The 18572-nt window shown below is 40.0% G+C and overlaps 1 protein-coding gene across 1 annotated transcript; it reads right to left on the bottom strand.

Annotated features, from left to right (window-relative positions):
- Positions 1-7826: 7826 nt before the first annotated feature.
- Positions 7827-16726, bottom strand: HMGN3 (high mobility group nucleosomal binding domain 3). Its single transcript, XM_047103017.1, has 5 exons — positions 16673-16726; positions 13076-13105; positions 10284-10334; positions 8794-8907; positions 7827-8254 (listed from the first exon to the last, which is right to left on the bottom strand). The coding sequence occupies exons 1-5, from the start codon at positions 16724-16726 to the stop codon at positions 8216-8218; spliced, it is 288 nt and encodes a 95-aa protein (XP_046958973.1). The 3' UTR covers positions 7827-8215.
- Positions 16727-18572: the final 1846 nt, after the last annotated feature.

Raw genomic sequence — 18572 nt, 5'->3', positions numbered from 1 at the left:
GTTTTGATGAATCAGTATTCAACTTCTTGTAAAAAGAATCCAGAAATGCATAGAGCCAAGGCGTGTCTTATCTCATAAGACTGAAGCCAACACTCGCATCTCTTTTTGGGTTTGTTATTACTTCTGTAGCAAAGTGCTCAGAACATCATAGCTGCATAACAGTTGCTAGTTCAGTGCAGCTCCTGGGACTTTTTGTATGTGCTCAGTAAACCAGTTTTTAAGTGTATCACTCATTACCCATTTCTTAAATTGAATTCCATCAAAAACAGTACATATATAATTTTAAATCACCTTGTCCTGATTTGGAGCCTACTATTAAAAGACCTAAAACATTGTGCAGGAAAAAAAAGTTTTTTCTAGAATTCAAAAGAGACTTGGCTCTGAGAGCAAAGCTAAATCAGATGCCCACAAAGGTCAATCCAGTTTTGTGATTTCCAGCTCCTAGGCCACTTTCCTCCCATCCTCTGTTCCCTCAAAAATCTGTTTCACCTGTCAAGTTAACTTTCAGGAGTCACTTGTGGGATTGGAGTCTTCTAAGTCAAAAAGATATCCCTGGAAAAGGCATGAGAAATACAGGAGCAATTATCTCCTGGAAGAACAACGAAACATTTATTATGCCAACCCCAAATTGTCATTTTTCACAGGTGCTTTATAGCAACCATGTGAATAATACTTTAAAAATGCTATTCAGTAAGTTATCTTAGTTTCCTGTGGGTTTGTTTGTGGCTAATATCTTTCTCAAAATGGAGTCCATTACAGGAACTACATGAAGGGTTTACCATGGAAGAGATTAGAATTCTGTAATTGCTCTTGTAAATATGTATTTATTTGTGTTACTAAGTAATTAATGTTGGTTTTCCCACTAAACTCTAAGCTTAAGAAGTAGGGACACTGACCTTCTCACTACTGAATCCCTAATGCCATGCAAAATGCTCAGCATTTAGACTTTCAGTGTATTTTTGATGAATGGATAAATCTGGAAGACAGACTTTGGTGCAGTCTTGAAGTGCTCTTTGCCTGGTAAACATACTTAAATTAGAGAACAGGATGAACTCACTAATCAAGTTTCCTAAAGGGGGAAAAACTGAGGAAAAGTGTAGGTTGAACCATATGAAATCACCATTTTTGAAGGTCCATAAGAGAAGATAGCTATTTCATACTGTTCAACCTAATGTGTTGAAATTTTGTTTCCATTTCTCAACCATCTGAATTTATGAGACTAATTTAAATGCATTATACATTTTTAAAAAGATCTAGGTCCAATACCATAACCCATAAGAATGAGAGAAACCGAAGTGTTTATGAGGCACCATAATAGGTGTTTTCAGACGTTTGAGGGACTGCTGGGGGGGGGAAGAATCAGTTACTTCGATATGTCCCTGGTCCTGGTGGAACCGGGATCAATAGGGAGAGCTACGAGGAGATTGCTCTTGGCTCAATAATAAGAAAGTACTTCCTAACTTTGAGAGTTGTTTGAGGGATAACTCCTTTATGACTCTTTGCTGGTCCTGTTGTAAATGGGAATCTAAATCGTATCAGAGAGGAACTGCATGATCCCAGGGATTCTTCCCATCTTCAGAGTTGATGATTTGGCTTCAAGGAACTCAATGAGGCCCATTACCTTAGGTCCAGGTGTATTTATCTCTAAGAGAATGTTCCCTGTTTAACTGTGAAGTACTCTGTGATCTAGAAATAAAGGAATTATAGACCATGGTGTATTTTTCTAGAAAAGTAAAGTTGGTTCTAAATTAAAATAAGTATGTGAGTACACAGGTTAAACAAGTATTATTATAAGAATAATACCACAACTAACAGAAAAAATGTTCTTAAAGTTATGGCATTGGTGTTTTAAAAGACATTAAATACAAACTAAAATGGTTTAATTTTTATGTTAATTTCAAGGAAGACTGGCCAGAATTGTAGTTTGTATGTTTGATTTACCCCATCCAATTAGCTTAATTTGGAGATGGAAATAGCAATGGTAACAACCCTGAACTTAGTTCTCTGTCTCTGGAAGGCCACATTCAGTTCAACAAATATTAGTTTGGCCTCTACTGTGTGTTACAAAGGAGAATGAGACAATGCTCCTTTCAAGGACCTAACCTCTCATCTGCTCCACGTTTTGACCAAATATAATACTTCCTGAACATTACTTTGTACCATTAACATTTATAACATCCTATACAGTAGGAACTATTTTTCTTTCCATTTACAGATGGGAACTCTAAGTTATACAGAGTATAGATAGAGACTGAGTAAATCTGTCCATGGTCACACAGACAGTATTTAACAAAGAGGATCTGAACCCAGGCAGTCTGGTTTCAGAATTCATAAGCTTAACCATTACACTATATTGCCTTCTAAGTGGAACACAATTCTTCCTTTTGTACTGTTCAAAGGAGATTGACTAGAGGCTGACAGCCTACAACGATCATACATGATATACACTCATCAAAGCCTACACGGCTCATTTGTATTCATCCATTTTCAATTCAACTGGCATCTATGGAAAACCTACTGTATTTTAGGCACTGCACTAAGTGATTTCTCCGTGACTATCTCATTCTATCCTAACAGCTTTGTCAAACAGGTATTAATTCTATTTTAAGGAGGAGAAATTGAGAGGCAGAAATTAAATGACCTATGTGGGTTCACACACTTAGTGAGTTAGCACTGAGATTTAAAACCAGACCTCCTGATTCTAAGTCCTGTGCTTGCACAGTAGCCTTGCAAATGTCATTTTTTAAGTGTATGCATCTGTGGCTCTTAGTATATTTACAAGGTTGTGCAACCATTATCACTCTTCCAGAAAATTTTCATCACTCCAAAAAAGAAACTCTGTACCCATTATCAACCATTCCCCCCTCTCCTCTCCCTCCAGTTCCTGGCAATCACATATCTACTTTCAACCACTATGAAATTTGCCCATTTTGGACATTTCATATACTTGAAATCGTATCAGTGGTTTTGGTGACTGCCTTCTTTCACTTAGCATGGTGTTTTCAAGGTTCATCTAGGTAGTAGCATGTATCAGTACTTCATCACTTTTCATGACTGAGTAATTTTCCATTGTGTGGAGATACTATATTTTGCTTATCCATTCATCAGTTAATGGACATCAGGATTATTTCCAGCGTTTGGCTATTAGAAATAACACTGCTATAAACATTCATGTACTAGTTTTTGTGGGAGTATGTGTTCAGTTCCTTAGGGTGCATACCAAGAGTGGAATTGCTATATCGTATGGTAACCCTCCTTAACGTTTGGTTATGACAAACTGTTGTTTGTAGAGGCTACATTATCTTAGGTTCCCACCAGCAATGAAAAGGGGCTCCAATTTCTCCACTTCCTTTCCAACACTTGCTATTTTTTAAGTCATCCTAGTGCATGTAAAATGGTATCTTATAATGATTTTGACTTGCATTTTCCTAATTACTAACTGTAGAGCATCCTTTCATTTGCATATTGGCTATCGATGTATGTTTTTGGAGACACATCTATTTAAAAATCCTTTGCCCATTTTAAAATTATATTTAAAAAGTGTTTGTTTTTGAATAGTAAGAAGAGCTCCTTACATATTCTAGATATTAGACTCTTATCAGATATATGATTTGGAAATAATTTCTCCCATTCTGTGGCTGTTCTCTTTCTTGAAATTTTTGTGAAACTGTCCACTTTTTTTACTTGCTTACTTGTACTTCTGGTGTCATACCTAATAAACCATTGCTTAATTCAACGTCATGACATTTATATATAAATATCATTTTAAACTGGAATTTCAAAGACACTCTTCTCTCATGAAGGAGAAATACATAATCACAAAGTTCCCTTAGCAGTTTTAAATAAGTCTGAACTCTATTTGGCATTGGAAAATTGGGTTCATTTTTACTAGGAGATGGAAACATTAAAATAATACAGAATTCACAAGTTTTCTCCCAAATCAATTTATGTAAGATATTTGTCACAGGGCATTGAATAAATTGTTTATTATTAATAAATTAAATAGTTTATATTATTTATATATTAATATATATTCACATATAATTTATATTAATAATTATTAATAAATTAAAACTATCTTTTTTCTGTTAAAAAATTTTTTTATCATTTATTTTTGAAGAAAGAGACAGAGCACTAGTGGGGGAGGGGCAGAGAGAGAGAGGGAGTCACGGAATCTGAAGCAGGCTCCAGGCTCTGAGATGTCAGCACAGAGCCTGATGCAGGGCTCGAATCCATGAACCATGAGATCATGACCTAAATGGAAGTCGGATGCTTAACCAAGTGAGCCACCCAGGCGAACCACTACTTATTATCTTAATCATTAAAGTTATTCTGAGAGATTTAAAGTCAATGTTCTGAATAAAATAATAGAAAACAGTATACAAGTTTGGAATTCATGATTAAGTGCAAAGCATTCAGAAGACATGTTTGTTAGCATATGTGACAGCTAAAAGTTGAGATGAGTTCCCTATGCCTGCTAGGATTGGCAAAGGGGACAGCACTTGTACCTCGGGCTAAGAATGAAGTCCCCTAAAATTTGGGGACAGGAAAAAAACAGTCTTTGTTTCATAACCTTGTTTCAAATTCCTGAATTATGTAAATGTACATTCAAGATTTTATGGGAGATTTCACCTATTGTTAGACCAATGGATTTTGACTTTCAGATTACCTTTTCTTAGAATTTAAAAATTGGAATTTCAGGAACATTGCACTCTAATACTACAATCCATGGGGCCATCTCCAGGGAGAATATCAGAACTAAAACGTATGATTATACAAGCAGTACACTGCTTAACCACAGGGAATGTCAATGACTCAAAAGTCATTGTAGATTTGTAGGGTTAGGATTTTCCGTCAGATTAGCAGATAGGTATTTTGGAGAAGGTGGCTACTTTTTAACATGTATAAATTCACTGCTGAGGTAAGCAATGTGGCAGTCATGGGTAGGACCAAAACTTCCATCTGTTTGCAGGCGGTGTATCCAGACTCACAGCAGGATAACCATCAGATCAAATTTTGGGGAACCAAACTAGGGCTCTTACGTGATTTTGGTAGTTATCTGCTCTACAGTATTCCTTCACTTTGCTAATGTGGTAACGATAATACCCATAAACTTTAATACACACGTACCAATGACCTACAGAATCCCTGATATTTGTGTTTGCATAAAAGTAATAGCATCAATGATCATTGTAAATAATCATTTTTTTGTGTGAATGACTAAAACACAGAGATCCCCAACAGAAAAGTAGAAAAACATCATCATTAACAGAAGAAACTCAAATGACCATTAAGTATATGAAAAACTCTATTTTACTAGTAATAAAAATTTGGGGCACCTGGGTGTCTCAGTCAGTTAAGTCTCCAACTCTTGATCTCAGCTCAGGTCATCGTTCGTGAGATTGAGCTCTGTGTTGGGTTCCATGCTAACAGCACAGAGTCTCTGGGATTCTCTCTGTCTGTTCCTCCCCCCTCCTCTCAAAATAAATAAACTTAAAAAAAAACCCCACTAAAATTAGAACAGTGAGGCATTAGTTTTCATTACTAGACTGGCCAAAATAAGAGTGCTGGCAAAGGTAAGGAAAGATGTCATTTATATGCTGTTGATGGAAGTGGATGAGTACAACTCTTTTGGCCATAGTCAAAATGTCAAATGTACATTCCCTTTGACTCAGACATTCCACTTCTAGAAAATTAGTTAAGTAAAAAAATCTACGTAGGCAAAAGCTTTGTGAACAAGAAGGTTTACTGCAGTATCACTGGCAGCACTGCAGTATTAGAAATAATCTTTACCTATAACTATAATTTATTGGCTGAATAAGTTCAAAATAGAATGTATACAACATTCTCCTTTAACAATTATATGTGCATCTACATGTGTGTGAATGTACATTCACAGATACACACATACATACACAGTCATAGAGAAAATGGTGTGCAGTGTTACCTCTAGGACATAGGAGTGCGGGAAAGGAGGATGTTGGCTTTTTTCTCCTTCTGTACTACTGTTATGTTTATTTAAAAAAAATCACCTGTGGCACTTTTGTTATTGTTTGAAAAGTAGACCTGTGGAGTTCACACTGCATTTGTGAATTGGAAGCAGGCCAGGAACATAGGTCAACTGTGTACTGACTGCACATTGAAAATATTTTCGTATTCACTGGATACCAGCTATTTTTCTTTGGGTAAAAGTGGTGTTCAGCATGTCCAACACAAATTAAGGTACATTTTATAATCAGAAGCAAAAAAAAAAAAAAGCTATGAATAAGATTCTTCTGGATATAATATGGATAGTAAATGCAGTTGATTAAGGACAGATTGGGGACACTGACACAAGTTCTGAGCCCCCACAGTATATGCTAAGGCCTTGAGGAATTACAGCCTCCTTACAAGAGCCTCTGAGCAATTCAGGTGCTACTTTCCATCTTAAAAGATTCAAGTCCTCATCTAAGAGGAATCCCCAGAATTCAGCTTTCTTGGGTGCGCATGCAGTCTCCAAACTTCTCAGGAATGCAAAGAAAAACCAAATAATTGTATTTATAAAGTAGTTCTCTGGGGGGGGGGGGGCGGGGTGCCTGAGTGGCTCAGTAGGTTGAGTGTCTGACTTTGGCTCAGATCATGATCTCAAGGTTCGTGGGTTCAAGCCCTGCGTCTGCCTTTGAGCTCACAGCAGTGAGCCTGCTTCAGATTCTCTGTCTGCCTCTGTCTCTTCCCTGCTCGCCTCTCTCTCAAAAAATAAACATTAAAAAAAGAAAGAAAGAAAGAAGAAAGAAAAAAAAGTAGTTCCTATGTTCCCGGCACACCTATGTCATTCCAGAAAGAGGAGCCTGTTATGGTCTGAATGCTTGTGATCCCCCTATTTTCCTACGTTGAAATCCCACCCACCAAAGATGATGGTATTAGGAAGTGGGGCCTTTTGGAGGTGCTTAAATCACAACGGTGGAGCCCACATGAATGGGATTACTACTCTTGTGAACAGGTTCCAGAGAGCTTCCACAATGTAAGCACACAGAATTCTACAACCTAGAAGAGGGCCCTCACCAAACCATGCTGATACCCTGATATTAGACTTCCAGTGTCCAAAACAGTGAGAAATAAGTTTCTCTTGTTTATGAGACACCCAAACTATCGGATTTTGTTACAGCAGCCTGAACAGACCGAGACAGGCTATGTTTAAAATTTGAAAGACCAGGTTCAAATCCTGGTTTTTCTCTTTCCTGAAGTAAGGCATAAACATCCAAGTCCCCATTTCTTAGCCTAGAAAGGACCTCTAATATTACTTATGCTACCTCCATTCTTAGCTTGATGCAAGGCTAAAATGTGGTCATGCCGGGTAGAGAGCTTTCAAGGCTGTGAAGTCCTCAACAAATGGGAAAGTATTTTAGTAAAATGTGATTTAGTATATTTTGAAAGGGAGAGGTTTTCAAGGATCAGCACTAGTTTATGGTTTTTCTCTGGTTTAACAGAACTCTACGCTGTGTATAAAGAACTTTAAAAAAGTAATGTTTTATTGAAAGCTTATTACATGGTGATCATTGCTGACCACTTCTGATATAAAGTGTTTTAGATGTAATTCTTCCACACTAGCACTCATCGATGGTTTCATTAAAATAATAACATTTTTGCAGGCCCAAGAATTAAGAAATAATCCTACTTGACTTATTAGGAATGCTGTTATGGCACGCACTGGAAATATTCTTCACCTCTTCTGCAACAACAAAATGAAACACTGCCCAAATTTATAGTAAAGACACTACTAAGAGGCAGGTATTTTGCAGGCAAGAAAACCTTTTATTTTAAACCACAAATAGTCAGCAGGTGGCCACAACTATCCATGTTTCATTAAAACCACATAAAACCTAGGTACAAAAGCACCACTGATTATTGCTCTAGAAAAACTGCGTGAAAAATTTAAATACGCACAGTAGAAACACCACAGTATCCACAGGACCCAATTTTTAAAGCAAGTGCATGGAATGCTCAATCAATCTTACACATAGCTTTCAATAATAAACTCGTATTTATTTTACTTGAAGATGATGGAAATTTCCAAAAAAGCATGACTATGAGAAGATAAAATGTCCATCCTTATATATTTTTGTATGCCAACTAGTAGAATCCTAAAAAATTAGCATTTACAAAATACTTGGTAAAAATAGCTTTTAAAAGTTGCCCCGAGAGGTACATAAAATCAACCCCAATTTTTCATGACAATTCATTCTCCCTTGTTATCTACAGATTCAGTTTTCTGTGCCTGTGAAAAAGAAAGGGGGGGGGGGGAGATACAGTTACTATTAAAGCTACTATCAGCCAAAAGAAAGTCCACCCGACCAACACACACACTCTGAACATCTGGTTTTTAGCAGCTCGATTGCAAAACCTATTTCAACTCTGGGTGTGAAACAGACAAGGCAGGAATATAGTAGGCAAACACTTGGCTGCATTTATTGCTTTCTGGTTTTCAAACGACCACAGAAGCTTTACCTGTAAGCTCCCACTGTTCATAATAAAAAAAAACACCACACTACTATCTGATTCTAGTCACTGCAAACATGCAGAATTTTCTACTGTACCCTTAACTCTCACTGTTTCAATCTGCCCCTTTACTGACAGTGTGCTGGGTGGGGTACCTCTGGAGGTTGAGACATTAACAGTTGAGCGAGAGATGTGGATCTGTAATAACATTACGGGCAATAAAAAGAGTCATTATGAACGTGCTATCACCGGCTGAAGGATTGAGCAATTTCTTTTAAGACACTGATTCAATCAGTGGGGGGTATTTATGGAAAGTACCTCTTCAGCTTTAGTTTCACCTTTTTCAGATGGTGCAGTACCTTCCTTTCCAGCTTCTTGCTTTTCCTCCTTCTTCCCTTTAGCACCTTTGTTAATCTTTGTTCCAGGTTCTTTCTAATAGAGGGGAAACAAGGCATGTTAGACAGGGTGTGATGTCAGTAAAAATCAGCCAACCTCGCCCAAACACAAGGTAAAGCAAAACCAGGGCCAACATGGTGGCTTTCCAGGGGGAGGGGAACCCAATTTGGCAGTGCCTCGAGTGAGTTACACTGAGTCTCTGTGAAAATGTAATGGGCTGCTTAGAATATCCACTGACTTTCTCCTCTGGGAAAAAGGTGGTGATTCTCCTCATGTATTTGTTCAGTGGGCCTCCTCTCTCACTACAGAGAAGTGGTTCTGCCGTGGAGGGCACCAGCAGTGGGAAGTGATGGAGGAGGCAGAAACCAGGAAAGAAGCCAGCAAGAGAAACACCTCATGTGGGGACGTGGGGCTTGAGTGACTAGAAGGCTGAGAAAATGCTTGAAAATGAAGTACCAGGTGAAGAAAAGTTCCTGATTGTTAAAAACAAGTATATATATATATGTATTTTGAGAGAGAGAGCGAGAGCATGTGCACGAACAGGGGAGGGGAAGGGAGAGAGGGAGAGAGAGAATTCCAAGCAGGCTCCGCACTGTCAGGGAGCGCAGAGTCTGATGTGGGGCTCGAGCCCACGAACTGTGAGATCATGATCCGAGCCGAAATCAAGGGTCAGATGCCCAATTGACTGAGCCACCCAGGTGCCCAGAAAAGTTCCTGATTTGAAGACTAAGCCACAGGGGCGAGTTCTGCTTCAGAATCACCTACCCATGGCACAAATACACATCGTTTCAGACAATTCACAACACTGCTCTGAAGGGCAGAGTACAGAAAAGCAATTTGGGACAAGTTTCTTCATACCTCTCTGCTTGTTTCCTTGTCTGCAAAATGGGGTATGTGTACCTACCTCATAGGGTTGATGCGAGGGTTTCATAAGAAAAGCAAGTAGAACAGGGTCTGGCATAGTATAAGAGCCATATAAATGTTTGCTGATATTAATTATTGGCTAGTGTTAATTATTACATGTCAGTCATCAGACTAAGCCACTAAGACCAGTTATATGAAGTCAGATCCCCTCCCCCAAGCCCTTGAGCTACTGGCAGCTGCAATACCAGGGCCCAGCCTCCCACCTCCCGAGCCGCCCTGGCGCACTGCTAACAAACCCTCCTGGACAGGCGGCTTCTCCAAGCACCATGCTCTGACTTCCTTCGCCTTTACTGACCAAATGGGAAACACTTTCCTGGGAAAGCGTAAAACCGTGCTTTATGCCTTTTGTAACAATGGTGACAGTTTCCTAGTCAGTACATTTAGCCCGAATCATTACATGTGATTTTTCCTTGGGGGATTTTTCGATACAAAATTATAATTTATTCATTGTTTAAAAGGCCAAAGTCAGTCAAAGGAGCACCTCTTACCTTAGCAGACGTTTTTCTTGGTTTAGGTTCAGGTTTGGGTGGAGCAGGTTTCTGCAAAGATAAATTACACAAATACTGAAAAAGACAACCCTCGAGACCAAAAGGAATGCAACGAGACTGCAGAAGACACTAGTTCATTTTGACTACGATTTTGTTCATTTAAAAAAAAAACAAAAAACAAAAAACAAAACCTCTTTCTATTTTCAGCATCAGGTAGCAGCATAAAGATCCGTGCATTTCGTGACTATTTTCATCCTGGGTTCTCAAGTGAACAGCAGGTGAGATTTAAAAGCCGACTCTTTATTCCCCAGTCCAGAGTAGCTCTCCAGGAACAGGTTTAAGCTTCTAGCTCTGATGTCTCTGTACTTCCTTTGATCACAGCACAGCAGCAAGAGGAATGACTCAGGCCCTCGGCCAAATGACTCAATGAATTCAGTCACACTGGCCTTCCCAACAGTCTAGAAATCACAGCACAATTGCAGGCAAAGCCCATCCGGTAATGAAGACCGCTGCCTGTGAAGTATTTCAAAATCATTTCCACATCCTTCCACCTCTGATGTCAATTTCAAGTTCTGTAGCCAAGCTTCAGCTTCTTCCTATTCGCATCCTCTCCAATGCCAGCTCAAGGTGAGAAGAATCTCTCGCCCACCCAGACACTAGGCTTATTTGCCTCTAGAGCTTTTTATCAAGAACATGATTATAATAAAATGTCCACTGTTAGCTCCCAAAGTTTAAGATTTCTCTTAAACTTAGCCAAAGAGTCCACTAAGCAACTATTTTTCTCTTGCTTCATGCGGTTCTCTTCCCTGCTGCCATGAGCACTGCTTGCCCTGTGGCCATGGTTCCCTCCATAACATATAGAGCTTCAGCCCTCACCTGCTTTCCAGGGCACTGAGACGGGGGTGGGTAGGGGCACATGAGGACACGGGGGAAGATAACCCATTAAAGCCTCTGCTTTTCTATAGCTATTTTAGGGCAAATATTTCTCTCATCAAGCTAGAAAAAAATAAGTGTACATCTCTCCCAACACTAGGGAGAATGGCTTTTAAACAGAAAACACTGCCCAGGATATCCCCCTCTGGAGAAAATACATGTTCGTCCCCGGTGCCTGTAGGTGGTTCAGGTTCATATTGAATCTGGCCCTGTTCATCAAACGTATAAAGTAAAATTGTAGACAGTTCAATTCCAGAAGATTGGCTGTTAGGACTTTTCAAATAAAAAAGGACAACTGGGTCTGAAAAGTAAGGGATATTTTTATTAAGCTTCTTACCACCTGAATCTGTAGTCTGTACCCTAAACAGCAGCTTGCATGGCTACTAAGTTTTCAGAATTTAAAAAATTTTGTAATGTGAGGCTTTGATATATTGCATTAACATGTATTTGTTGTCACAATTCACAGCAAATGATTTCCTTTTGTATTTTCTGTAAAGATAGACCTCTCCTCCATTCAGCATTTAAGTGTTTTGATGGAACAGGAAAAGATGAGATTTTGCAGGCTGTAATCCCACTGGCCACCGAGGAGGCTCTGTGTCAGCACCACAGGCAATGATCTCAGTGGAAGGTGCTTATACTGCTGGTTCATGGTGCTCAGGAAAAGCCTTGTTTTAAATTTTGATTTTTATTTGACTTACAAGGTCTACTCCCTTAATGGGACAGAGATCCACAGAATACAAGGGCCTGTAGTACAATCTACAGCTAAGCCTAACGGAAGTTAAAACATAAGTACTGAACAATGGTGAGAGTTAATATTGGATAGAGCACACCATCTTGAGGGACTTCGGCAGAATCCAGATTAATTGTGTGCACACACAACTACATCTCCCGGCTCTTCATCTTTCCAGTGGCTCTGATGTTGCTTCCTTAGGTTGGGACTTACGTGAAACTGTCTCACCCAACCCCAAATTGGCTATACTTCGGAACTTGTGAGTGCCCTCATAGCCCTTTCTGCATTGATTCCCTATACTGTGCCAGGCACAGGTGTTGGCTGACATGAAATCCATGCTCCCCTGAAGGCTAAAGCAGCTAGCAGCTCCTGCCAGCCAAGAAGCCAGTGCCTTTCCTCCTACATCTCAGGTCTCAGCAAGGGCTGCGGCTATTTTAACCAACATCCTCCACCAGAGAGCCAGGCTGACCTCTCGTGGCAGAGTAATGGCTGGTACCTCTGCAGGGCGGCAAGGAGGACCACAAGAGCCAGCAGGGAGCACAGCCTGGTGAGAAGGCCTGGAGCGCATTCATGGCCAAGGCTTGGTCACAGCTGCCCATCCCAGCTTTAATGATCTTAACCCTGGTCTCTTCCCCAGGCCTGGCCCACAGAGGGAGACTCTGAGTGGCAAAGTGGAATCATTACTTTTCCAACGATTCTCTAGTTCTGAAATGGGACTAGAGCGCATGGATTCCGATGACTTTTAGCATGTTTCTGAATAAAGTATAGGCCGTGGAGAGAGGATCGTAATTCATCTCCACTTTAGCACATCATACGCAGAATCAGAAGGGTAGGACTTTGCTAATGTGCTTCTTTTGTTTCAGAGATCTAGAAATATCAAACACCTTCCTGGGCTTTGTACGCCTGGTAATGGGGCTGGCAGCTACTTTTCACTGACATATCTGATCAACTGAATTGCTTGGCAACACCAGTCACATTTGCCACAGATTGTGACCCACGTTGATTTCCAAAAAGGAAACAAAAAAACTCAAGGGAAATAACACCTTAATCTTCCTTCTGCTGCTTTGTCCTGAACAGAGGGAATATTTACTCATAAGAACTAACAACAAGGGGGTTCTAAAGTACTCACCGCTGACAATCTGGCAGACCGTCTGGTAGGCTACAAAGGAAATGGAAAAATATACAGTTTTATTAGACACAACCCAGCTGATTTTTAAAAATTTATTCTTGGTATCTTACTTTGTTGAAAGAGTGTAATGTATGACTCCCATTACCTCTCCAGGTGAGCAAGCATACTAAAACATACTTCAAGTGCCCTGGGAACCATAATACTCAACAGGAAGTTTTCTAAAGAGGTGCAGACACACTATTCAAAGAAATGGCCTCTCCTAATTAAGGGTGTTGTGGGTAAGAAAAAGAAAGGAAGATTAATTTAGGTTCTGACCCGTAATCTACTTGTGTGATAAAAATGACAATACAAGAATTGAGGAGCTATTTAAGAACTAGTTCCGGTCTGACTCTTGTTCCTTACAAATAGAACTAAAACTTATAAATTAATACAAAAGAAGAGTTACATAATTGTGTAGAAACCAAAATAGGAGTTCCCTGACTTGTTACTATGTTAGAAAAGAGAATGACTATAAATCTTAGGCAGTTCACAAGAAATGCTTCCTCTTATCTGTAACAAAATAAGCACATTTATTTATCTGCTAAATGCATATGTTTAATGAAAGATTGAGATAGAGTAAAAGGTTCACTAATCTTTCCTTTTAATTTGGAAGTTGAGAAAATTTAGAAAAACTGGGTTGAGATTAGTATTTTTAAGGAAATCTTTTTCTCTTCAAGGATGCAAATTAAGCAAATGAGGCCGCAAAGAAAATTTAAAATAGCAACAACGGTTCTAGGAGTTTCAGAAATAAGCATACAGAACTGATATTCTACTTACCATCAGCAAAAGATGGCTCCCCAGGGGATTTCACATTCTGAAAGTATAACTGCCTTTCTTGAAAAGTGTTCCAGAAATAAATACTCCATACTCTGTCTGTTTTACTCACTGCTCTGTCTCTGGTAGAATAGTATGCGTACCACCTAGCATGTAGATTCTCAAAAATACTTGCTGAAAAAATGAACTCCAATCTTTTCCCTAATTCAGGCTGCCTTATACAGACTTTGCCCCCTTACAATAGCTTAAATGTTTCAAATAATTTCTTTAAAGGGGTCAGCAAAGATGGTCAGGAGGAACCCGTGCCACAATTGCAAGGAATTATGGAATTCTCGAAGCTGTGCTGAGGTCAGCATAGGTCAGCTGGTCAGGCCAAACTGGAAGAAATATTTCATGCCGTCTTCACACCTCAGAACTTTCTGGCTGAAAATAGCCAGAGGAAGCTAAACTCATCTCTCTTTAAACTACAGAAGGAAATGAAGGGCCAGAGCCTCCATGAATAATTTTAACCCTGGGGTCCTGAAGAAAAATCAGAGCTGGACTTAAGGCCAGCTAACAGAATGTGCAGAGACTAGGAGACTGTGTCGGTGAAGTGGTGGCCATGATATATTCACGGCACCAGGTAAGGGGATGTACAGTGCAACATGTAGTATGGGAGGCATGCCTGTATCACACGCCCCACAGGAAATACCACGGTGTCTGCTAGGATTATCGTAAGTGCACTGATGGGTGCATTCATGAAAACACACCCATGAGTCGCAGGGAACCAGAACCCAAATCCTGTGCTGCCTTTCTCAGTACGGTTAATTGCAATGAACTGGGTATCATCAAAGAAAAGACAACAGTAACAACCAAACCAGGCAGCAAGCGCGTAACTTGTGCTTCTTCAGATGCTCTTTTGAACCCGGATGAGCAAAGGAGCATCCACTAATTACCAAACAGAGTTCATCTTTGATGCTTCCGCATGGCCTGAAGAACTACACCACCATCTCCCAAGCGAAGCATAGCTGGCAGAAGAGTGCTCAGAAAATATACCCTCTAAGGGAAAAAATGGCAGCCTCTATGCTCAGAAGGGGTGAAAGGACCTTATTTGAACCCCTCTCCACTTGGTGTTGACTTATGTGTACCGCCTTGGCCTTACCTCACTGTTCACCTCATCTATCTCACATCTGTACCCCTATTGCACTTCTCATGGGTAAGCACCAGAAATGTGTACTAGTGTGACCTTGAGGTGAGGTGTGCTAAGGCCACTACTCGGATACTGTCTAGTTTAGTGCCTGAAAAGAAGCCAATATATTAACTATTACTCATCACTGCCTTCCTATCCACCAAGCAGTTGTCCTGAGGAAAATCTCATTGAAGTAAAGCCAAATCATGTGACAGATTTTCCAGCTCTGGTGCTGTTGCTCCTTTCTTTTCCATGGGAACACCTGGGCAAACTGAAGAGGCGGATGTCAGAGAGCCCTCTGGGATTTCCAGAAACATTCCAACCTAAGCAAGCACTGCTCTGCAGGGCCTGAAAGCTGTTCTGATCCAAAGGACTCCCTATCTTTTTATAATTCAGGCCCAGTACAAGAGTTTCAAAATAAAAAGCCTAGGAAATTAATGCAAAAACAAGGCCTGCCTCTCCAGGCTGTCTAAACCAACCATCTCTAAAAAGCACATCTTTTACTGTAAAATCATTTTACGACTTCCTGTCTAAAATTTACCAGCTCTTCTTTCTATGCTATAAAAAAAGGATTTTTCTCAAATTTTCCTTTCCAGCAACCATCATAAGAGATTTTCTTTTTCACTGCAAACAGTGGAGGCTGAGACGAACCTTTCACTCACAGTCAGCAGCATGGTTATGCATGCAAGCATGTACACCTTCCTGGAAAGTTCCATCAGCTTTCACAGCCTTAAAATCTATAAATGATTGGGCTATATTTATTGGATATAAAATAGACTAGACTGCTATTTTTTTCCTCCTTAGAGCACTAGAATTTTAAGTATTCCCTTGAGACTCAGACTGTTGGGCAGGGCTACTATGAAAAAAGAGCTAATAAGAATTTCTCCCAATTTGTTGATGGTGAATCTTCAGGAGAAGTGGCCAAAAGTGGTTATCAGAGGAGGAAAGAAGACTTTCAGAATGGTATGTCACCAAGAGTTACAGAGACAAAGAATGGGAGGGTTTGTCAATGTGGTGTATAGGTGCTGGGTAAATGAAATTCTTCAAAAAGCATTTGATTAATTCATCATTTGCTCCTGGGTTGGAGCAAATTCTGGTGAAGTCTACTCCAAAAGACACAGAGCCTTTTACTTTAACGTCCTGGTTGCAAAAGAACATGGAAGTCTTATTTCGCTATGGCAAAGTTCACTGGTGTAGCTGGATTCAAGTAGAATCACTGGACTTTGCTGAATATTGCTTGAAACATATGTGCCATTCCCATGGAGTCTGGACGTATGTTTATTTTTATAAGATTTCTTAATGCTTCTAAGTTTGACCATGTACAGATTTTCCTCAACTTCCAATGGAGTTACATCCTGATAAAGCCAGTAAGTTGAAAATGTCTTCAGTTGAAAATGCGTTTAATATAGCTAACCTACTGAACATCAAAGCTGAGCCTCCCTTAAATGTGCCCAGAACATGTATATTAGCCTACAGTTGGGCACAGTCATCTAACATAAAGCCTATTTTATAATAAAGTGTTGAATCTCTCACGTAATTTATTGGATACGGGACTGAAAGTGGAAAACAGAACGGCTGTGTGGGTACAGAGGGTTGTTAGTGTATCGGTTGTTCACCCTCATGATCACAGGGCTGACTAGGAGCTGCGGCTCACTGCCAGTGCCCAGCATCACAAGGGCACACCATGCCACGTACAGCTAGTCTGGGAAAAGAGCAAACCAGGAAGCATGGTTTCTACTGAATGAGTATTGCTTTTGCACCACAGTAAAGCCAAAAATTTTAAGTCAAACCATCACAAGTCAGGGACCATGTGTACTTGCAAACAAACACCAAAAGTCAAGTTGCTTTTAATTTCCAAAGATAAATGAGGAGCGAAACGGAAATTAACTTCTTTGCTGGGACACCTGGGTGGCTCAGTTGGTTGAGCTCTGACTTCGGCTCAGGTCATGATCTCACGGTTTGTGAGTTTCAGCCCCGTGTCGGGCTCTGGGCTGACAGCTCAGAGCCTGGAGCCTGCTTCAGATTCTGTGTCCCCCTCTCTCTCCGCCCACCCCTGCTTGTGCCCTGCCTCTCTCTTTCAAAAATGAACAAAAATTAAAAAAAGAAAAAAGAAAAGAAATTAACTTCTTTGCAAAAATGGGAAGTGGGGAAACATGGATATCAGAGCATTGGCTAAGGAATGGAGAGGACAGAGAAAAGGCACTGGATAACCATGTTTTTATGATTACCACAAAAGTGGCATGAGGACAGAGGATTTTGTTTTTTGTGTTTATTTAGTTTTTGAGAGAGAGAGACAGAGACAGAGCACAAGTGGCAGAGGGGCCGAGAGAGAGGGAGACACAGAATCAGAAGCAGGCTCCAGGTTCTGAGTTGTCAGCACAGAGTGTGATGCAGGGCTTGAACTCACGGACCATGAGATCATGACCTGAGCCGAAGTCGGACGCTCAACCTACTGAGCCAGCCAGGTGCCCTAGAGGACAGAGGATTTTGAATCAGGGCTCAGATAATTTTCCTGGTTCTGCAATATACAAGTTGTGACACCTGTGGAAAATAATGTATTTCTCTCAGGACCTTGTTCCCTCTAGTAAAGCTGGACATAATAACATCTGCCTATCTGTTACCAAAAATAGCAATTCTCTGATATTCATTATTCCCTTTCCTGGTTTTATTTTTCTTCATAGCAAATATCCAATGATTTTATTTTACTCTCTTTCTCCCCCCACTAAAATGGAAGCTGCATGAAGGAAGAGATTTTCCTTCTTTGGTTCACTGTGGATTCTGCAGAGCCCAGAACAGTGCTTGGAACATTAAAGGTACACAATACATTGCTGTTGAGGAATGAATGTGCTCTGCCCTCATCTCAGGGTTATTAAATGGATCAGATAAAATAACAAATGTGAAAGGGTTTTGCAAACTGCCAAGGGAAAGGCTTTTAATGTACTGTTTTGGTCATTTATTATCCAAAAACTATACTCTGCACCATGCCCTTCACACATCATGGCAGTGGAAGAGGATTTTCAATACAGGATCCCGCTTTGTGACTGATATCTATTCACTATAGTCAAGGCTGTGCATACACAATGACATAACTAGAAAATTCAGTCAATTTTGGTGGTGGTGGGGGAATCAATCAATATACTGTTTGAGAGTTCTTACCCTAAACCACCAGCTGGCTGACCTTTTCACTTTTCAAACAAGCGCGTTGATGTCCTGAAGACAAATCATGAGTTTTAATCTGGTCATAGCTTACATGACCGGGAAAGAGTGTTTTCTAGGAACGATTTTTGTTGGCCACGATGTAGTACGTGCAATAATATAAAATATTAAAAATAATAAAATATATAAATAACATAAAAAACTAAAATTCTGGGGCTAATAGAATATGTATAAGACAGCTGTATAAGCAAGAATCTTTTACATATATTCTAACCAGCCTGGCTGCTCCGTGTAGAAGGCTGGAAAAGACAGTGAGCACTATCCAAGATCTATCATGTGTAATGGTTTCTAGGTTTTCTG

Source organism: Lynx rufus, unplaced genomic scaffold, assembly GCF_022079265.1.
Source record: "Lynx rufus isolate CCGP_SWC_20201006 ecotype Redwood Valley unplaced genomic scaffold, mLynRuf1.p SCAF_6, whole genome shotgun sequence".
In the NCBI taxonomy this organism is placed as follows: Eukaryota; Metazoa; Chordata; class Mammalia; order Carnivora; family Felidae; genus Lynx; species Lynx rufus.
Note: the sequence above shows the minus strand (reverse complement) of the source record. Positions and strands in the feature narration are given on the sequence as shown.

What these genes read in the sequence shown, in the direction of transcription:
- HMGN3 (XM_047103017.1), bottom strand. Translation starts at nt 16,726, where the DNA reads ATGCTGGGCACTGGCAGTGAGCCGCAGCTCCTAGTCAGCCCTGTGATC. An exon ending in TCAGCCCTGTGATCATGAGG is followed by an intron (nt 13,106 to 16,672) that starts GTGAACAACCGA and finishes TTTCCTTTGTAG; the next exon opens with CCTACCAGACGGTCTGCCAG. An exon ending in CAAGAAAAACGTCTGCTAAG is followed by an intron (nt 8,908 to 10,283) that starts GTAAGAGGTGCT and finishes CCCCTCTATTAG; the next exon opens with AAAGAACCTGGAACAAAGAT.